General features: G+C 39.3%; 1 protein-coding gene across 1 annotated transcript; it reads right to left on the minus strand.

The window, feature by feature from the left end:
* Positions 1 to 249: 249 nt before the first annotated feature.
* LOC139553752 (cell cycle control protein 50A-like) lies at positions 250 to 6796 on the minus strand. Its single transcript, XM_071366386.1, has 7 exons — positions 6279 to 6796; positions 5994 to 6113; positions 5485 to 5592; positions 5258 to 5342; positions 2528 to 2671; positions 2231 to 2443; positions 250 to 1964 (listed from the first exon to the last, which is right to left on the minus strand). Exons 1-7 carry the CDS (start codon positions 6525 to 6527, stop codon positions 1771 to 1773), a joined length of 1113 nt encoding a protein of 370 aa, XP_071222487.1. The 5' UTR covers positions 6528 to 6796; the 3' UTR covers positions 250 to 1770.
* Positions 6797 to 7057: the final 261 nt, after the last annotated feature.

The following is a 7057-nucleotide window of genomic DNA, read 5'->3' on the forward strand; positions in this document are numbered from 1 at the left end:
AATTTAGAGAAGCCTGGCCTGACATTCAGTAGGCTATCGAGTCAGTAACTTCTGAAATGTGTATATTGTGATAGAATACCTGTGTGTGTGTGTGTGTGTGTGTGTGTGAAATAACTTGGTATGGGGCAATGCCAGATTTATATATACACTAGATGACTGACAGGGGGTGCTGTTTTAAAGCCCCCCATCTTGGCACTCCCCCACATTGTAAAATAATTTGGACGCTATAGAAATACATTTACTAATGTCTACATTTGTTTTTGCCACATTTATTCTATTACAGACAGCTTAATGCATACTTTAATCATGTTCTGTAAGCTAAAAATAAACATTTATTTTGAAAGTTCTCATTTTACTGTCCCCAATACAAAAAAAGATGTACTTTTGTCCTTGAAATTTTAAATACTCTATAATTCCATTCATTCCTACATGTATGTAGGACTTATATGGCTGATCGTTGGCTGCAAAGCCCCCCATTGGCCAAAACAAAACATAGCAGGCAAATTCTAGGGTTTATATACATCATTGGGAAACACCCAGGAGTGCACCTCACATTTAATTTCAATTAACAACATTGATGGGGGAAATAAAAAACAAACTTGCAAATACCATTTTTCACATTTTAAATATCAGCAGATTATCCAATGCAATATATTAAAGAATAAAGGGCAGAATTAGCTTTAAAAGACAAAGAAACAACCTAAATAAAAATTCAAGTACTGCATAACAAATGTAACACTTTTAAAGTGCATAGCATTTGGTAAACATTGAAATTAAGCTTGTTAAATGTTTTAAAATGCATTTTGATAGTCAAGTCAACAAGTTCAATTGTTCAATTCAATTGTAGTCCATAAAACCTTCAGATCAAGTTGGCTATTACTGTATCCTAAGAGGACAAAATAGGATTTCACACATACCATACTAGAGAAAACCACAGTTTGACCAATACAGTAATCGATCAAAATAAAAATGTGATTAAACATTGGTTTGTCAATCTCGATAAGATAGCTTTTGTTGAGAGGCAATAAAATCGATACGTGAACATTTATTTGATCAAATCAATGACTGCTTATATCCTTAAACAATCAACATGTCTATGAACTTTTGTTCCCAATTCAAAACTGTTTGAAATTGCCTCAGAGGTATGTAAATTAAAAACATTAGTACATTCACAAACAGGAAATATTACAGAATAATGTGTGTGTGGAACTTACATTAAAATATAGTGCCATCAAGCCATACAACAAACATTGCTCAAATAATATACATGTCATCTTTTGAGATAAGATATGGATAAAAAGATAATACAAACACTATGTACTTCAAGACCACAGAGAACATTTTCAGCAGCCATCTTGTACAAAGACACAGTATCCTTAGCTCCCAGAGCCTTTTTGTGTCTCATCCCATTCGTTTACAGGGTGAAACACACTCTGCAACACACACAGGCCTTTTTCAGGAGGGCACAATATTACAGACATATATTGTGTAGAACAGACATTCTTCTTTGTCACGAGAATCCGCAATGGTGTAAGTTCTATACAACAGATATCTAGAACATAATCACCCTTCTGAAAAAACACCTGACTGCAGCCTTCCCCTGGAGGTGGGAATGAGTGAGCTAACATTACAACACAAAACAAACATTTTAACAAACAAAGAGCAGTGCATCCAGGCTAAATCAGCAAGCAGTCCAGAGCAGGGCCAAACTAGTGGTGGCTAGACCCAGGCATGCAGAGGGAGGAGGTAGTCTCCATATGAGCAAGGCCTTCAACTGGAAATATCTGCACTGTTGTTACGTTTGCCATATCTGTAGTGGATGCTGAGGAGGACTAAGCCCAGGCAGAAGCAGACAGAGCCCACAGTGATGTAAGCAATGCCCAGGAAGGGGTTTTTGCCACCCATCCAGGAGATGGTGCTCAGGATCATGCGCTTCCTCCCATCGAAGCTCCGCACAGGGTAATCTGAGGTCACATGGTTAAAGAAAATGACAGCAGCGCATCTGGACACGAGGATTCTAAAGATAAAATGATGTGTCCTATGTAGACTTTGTGAATGGTATAAAGAGAATAAAGATCCATCACAGTAAGCATTGTACTCAACATAAATTTATAACTGAACACAAACTCATATGGCTCTGTCTCCTATGTGCAATGTTCTCTCAATACAAACATATGCCTGCCATGAATCTCTATATTGTAAAATATTGCGGTCTTTCTCAAAAGGATACTGTAGGTGACCTCCAGGATGTATTCTCCTCGGGGCAGCGTGGGGGTCATGTTGTTGGGCTTCTTCTGGATGATGCGATACAGCTTGCGGAAGGTGGGCAGAGCAGCGGTCCTCATCCACACAATGAAATCCTCATTGATGAAGCCATTGTTGTCAGAGTCTGATGGGTCCAGCTCAAAGACAGGCTTTCTCCAGTTCACAGGTTTGCTTGTGCCTGAAGGAGGAAAAAGGCCTAGTCAGTCATGATAATTTGATTATTACAAGGTAGTTGTGTCATTTTGCATGGTATGCAAATCACCTTGGAAAACTACAGTGAGGTTGTTGTTTCCACTGGGGTTCCTGAATTTGACATGCTTGTCCGTCCACCATGCAATACCCTTCTTTACCAGAGGAATTGCGGTTCTGGAGCCATTGGGGTCAATGTAATAGAGATCCAGAGTGTCTGATGAGAAATACATGGCAGTCAATAGCAAGCCCGGTTTCTGAAATAATGGACCAACACTGACGCTTCATGGCAAACTAGAGTAAAGCCACTCCAAAAACTCTATTCAAGGGTTGGTCCAAATAGGCAGATGTTTATCTACAGTACATTTGTAAAGTATTCAGACCCCTTCCCTTTTTCCACATTTTGTTACATTACAGCCTTATTCTAAAATTCATTAACCCCCCCCCCCCAATCTACACACGATACTCCACAATGACAAAGCAAGAAAAGATTTTTCGAAATTTTGGCTAATGCGTTCAAAATATAACAGAAATACCTTATTTACATAAGTATTCAGACCCTTTGCTATGAGAATCGAAACTGAGCTCAAGTGCATCCTGTTTCCATTGATCATCCTTGAGATTTTTCTACAATTTGATTGGAGTTCACCTGTGGTAAATTCAATTGATTGGACATGATTTGGAAAGGAACATACTGGTCTATATAAGGTCCCACAGTTGACATGGCTTGGTTTTTGCTTTGACATGCACTAAGGTCGAAGGAATTGTCCATAGAGCGTCGAGACAGGATTGTGTCGAGGCACAGGTCTGGGGAAGGGTACCAAAAAATGTCTGCAGCATTGAAGGCCCCCAAGAACATAGTGGCCTCCATCATTCTTAAATGGAAGAAGTTTGGAACCACCAAGACTCTTCCTAAAGCTGGCTGCCCAGCCAAACTGAGGTCTGCATTAGAGGTCGACCGATTATGATTTTTCATTGCCGATACCGATTATTGGGAGGACCCAATTTTCTTAAACATTTTTATTTGTAATAATGACAATTACAACAATACTGAATGAACACATATTTTAACTTACAATAATACATCAATAAAATCAATTTAGCCTCAAATAAATAATGAAACATGTTCAATTTGGTTTAAATAATGCAAAAACAAAGTGTTGGAGAAGAAAGTAAAAGTGCCATGTAAGAAAGCTAACGTTTAAGTTCCTTGCTCAGAACATATGAAAGCTGGTGGTTCCTTTTAACATGAGTCTTCAATATTCCCAGGTAAGAAGTTTTAGGTTGTAGTTATTATAGGAATTATAGGACTATTTCTCTCTATACGATTTGTATTTCATATACCTTTGACTATTGGATGTTCTTATAGGCACTTTAGTATTGCCAGTGTAACAGTATAGCTTCCATCCCTCTCCTCGCCGCTACCTGGGCTCGAACCAGGAACACATCGACAACAGCCACCCTCGAAGCAGCGTTACCCATGCAGAGCAAGGGGAACAACTACTCCAAGTCTCAGAGCGAGTGATGTTTGAAACGCTATTAGCGCGCACCCCGCTAACTAGCTAGCCATTTTACATCGGTTAGTTGATAGGCTTGAAGTCAAACAGCGAAGAGCTGCTGGCAAAACGCACGAAAGTGCTGTTTGAATGAATGCTTATGAGCCTGCTGGTGCCTACCATCGCTCAGTCAGACTGCTCTATCAAATCATAGACTTAATTATAACATAATAACAAACAGAAATACGAGCCTTAGGTCATAAATATGGTCGAATCCGGAAACTATCATCTCGAAAACAAAACATTTATTCTTTCAGTGAAATACGGAACCGTTCCATATTTTATCTAACGGGTGGCATCCATAAGTCTAAATATTCCTGTTACATTGCACAACCTTCAATGTTATGTCATAATTACGTAAAATTCTGGCAAATTAGTTCGCAATGAGCCAGGCGGCCCAAACTGTTGCATATACCCTGACTCTGCGTGCAAAGAACGCAAGAGATGTGACACAATTTCACCTGGTTAATATTGCCAGGTAACCTGCTAACCTGCTCACCTGCTAACCTGGATTTATTTTAGCTAAATATGCAGGTTTAAAAATGTATACTTCTGTGTATTGATTTTAAGAAAGGCATTAATGTTTATGGTTAGGTACATGTTGGAGCAACGACAGTCCTTTTTCGCGAATGTGCACCGCATCGATTATATGCAACGCAGGACACGCTAGATAAACAAGTAATATCATCAACCATGTGTAGTTATGACTAGTGATTATGATTGATTGATTGTTTTTTATAAGATAAGTTTAATGCTAGCTAGCAACTTACCTTGGCTTCTTACTGCATTCGCGTAACAGGCAGGCTCCTCGTGAGGCAGGTGGTTAGAGCGTTGGACTAGTTAACCGTAAGGTTGCAAGATTGAATCCCTGAGCTGACAAGGTAAAAATCTGTCGTTCTGCCCCTGAACAAGGCAGTTAACCCACCGTTCCTAGGCCATCATTGAAAATAAGACTTGCCTAGTTAAATAATGGTGTAAAAAAATTATATATATATTTTTTTTAAATCGGCAAAATCGGCATCCAAAAATACCGATTTCCGATTGTTATGAAAACCTGAAATCGGCCATAATTAATCGGCCATTCCGATTAATCGGTCGACCTCTAGTCTGAATACTTTCCGAATGCACTGCAAATAGTTTTATATAAGTTTGTAGTTGTGCATTGGTGTGTGCCGTAATGTTACTAAGAGACTGCGGAAACGAAAATGGCAACTATTTGTTAAGTGAATTTCACCCTCAAGTCTTACCATTGAAGAGGCTATTGGCGATAGCACCACATGGAGCAATTGGCTTGTCACTGCTGCGGTACGGCTCACATTCCTTGCTGGGGATCTGCAATGAGTGCCAAGAAGTTTCAGTGCAGCGTAAAAATAATGGATGTTTAAAGCTAACAATTAGGCCTACATCTATTCAATGTATAATGTGATACTTGATAGATGTAGCTTAAGTGTAACTAAGTGTACCTGTACCATACCTGTAGAGAAGTCTTATCTCCGTTTAACTGGCTGTCATCTCTGGACTTCACATAGCGTCTGTGATTCTGATAAAAGTTGGACAATCCGTAGTACATGAAGACGTTGCTCTGTAGGGTAAGAATTTCAGATCAATGAGTAATAAATTAGTTTAGTTATTCATTGGATGAGAGAATAGGCCTTCATAAGACATTGCAACAATGCTGCAACTCCAAGATGAAAGGGCAGGAGGCTGAGTCTAAATAAGGATTTCCTTCACATAATAACATCATCCTGTAAAATCTATTTGAGTGCATAATAAATAACATTCAGGGAAATGGTGTAAAATACTAATGATCGATTCTGAACAGAGGCCGACCGTTAAGTGTTTCTAAATAGAGTAGCTAATGGACACTAAGTATGCCTCCAGTCCAGTTATTACTGATTGACTTGCCTACACATTTAATTGTGATTATACAGTACTTTGAGGACCCAAATGGGTAAATAAGGTTGTAGGTTATGTTCAGTTTACCTCAAATGGTTGATCCAGAGAGAAGGGTACAGAACAGGTACATGACTTTGTGTTGTTCCAGCTGTAGTTTTGAGAACAGTTGTAGCACGGATTTGACATGTCAACACCAGTGTAATCAATCTGTAAATTAGGGAGGATCAATAACACTTGGCATCAATTTAGCTAGCAATTACACTCAAAGCAGACAAAAACTGAAAGATGGCTAGCTAGCCACCAGCGTTAACCCATACACAATCAAAACTAATCTATGGTACCTATACTTTATGGATTGTTAGCTAACGTTACCTCGAACTCTTTGATGTTGTTTGACGTCACGAAAAGCCCAACGCCGATGGGGATGAAGATGAGACCAATTACAAAGAAAGCAGGAAGAACAGTGCCCGCTGTCAAAATAGGTTGCCAAGCGGGCAGTCTTTGCTGTTTGAACGCAGTGTTGTCCGGCTTTTTATTTGTCATAGTTCCTGCGCCTACATGGCCCGTAGCACCAGGCTGGTGTCCGTCCTCTTCCTTAGCGTTGTAGCTAGACGCTATCATGGCTGCAGTTCTCGTCGAACAAAATAATCCACACTGTCAACAACAGTGACAGCTGGCTGTCGCGAGAGAACTTTCGTTTCTCAGTGAATCAACCCGTTATCTTCTCGATAATGTTACGTAGCGTTAAATGTAATCATTAAAAAAAATACAAACATTGTGGATTTACTTTGGAGGGAATTTCGAGTTACCGTGAGAACGAAAGTAGGCAGCTATGAGAAGAAGTCAGGAAACTTCTATTAATCCAATGGTGTTGCAGTCCGTTGCATGTGATCAGGTAAGGAGCACGCCCCTTTGATTCTCTAAAAAAAATACCCTTGTGAGACCATCATTTTTTCGGTGTGAGGCAGAGGTTTGGAACTCCCATCCGAACAGACAATTTTCAATTATTATTTTTTTATTGTTGTATAGGATGTATTCATCATTATTAAAGCTGCAATATGTAACTTTTTTGGCGAAGACCAATTCACATAGAAATGTGTGTTATAGAGCTGTCATTCTCATTGAAAGCAAGAAGGATGCAATTGCGGGCC

The sequence above is a fragment of the Salvelinus alpinus genome, chromosome 25 (genome assembly GCF_045679555.1).
Source record: "Salvelinus alpinus chromosome 25, SLU_Salpinus.1, whole genome shotgun sequence".
NCBI lineage: Eukaryota > Metazoa > Chordata > Actinopteri > Salmoniformes > Salmonidae > Salvelinus > Salvelinus alpinus.

What these genes read in the sequence shown, in the direction of transcription:
- LOC139553752 (XM_071366386.1), bottom strand. Translation starts at nt 6,527, where the DNA reads ATGATAGCGTCTAGCTACAACGCTAAGGAAGAGGACGGACACCAGCCT. An exon ending in CGCCAATAGCCTCTTCAATG is followed by an intron (nt 2,672 to 5,257) that starts GTAAGACTTGAG and finishes ATTTCTCATCAG; the next exon opens with ACACTCTGGATCTCTATTAC. An exon ending in CATCCTGGAGGTCACCTACA is followed by an intron (nt 1,965 to 2,230) that starts GTATCCTTTTGA and finishes ATGTGACCTCAG; the next exon opens with ATTACCCTGTGCGGAGCTTC.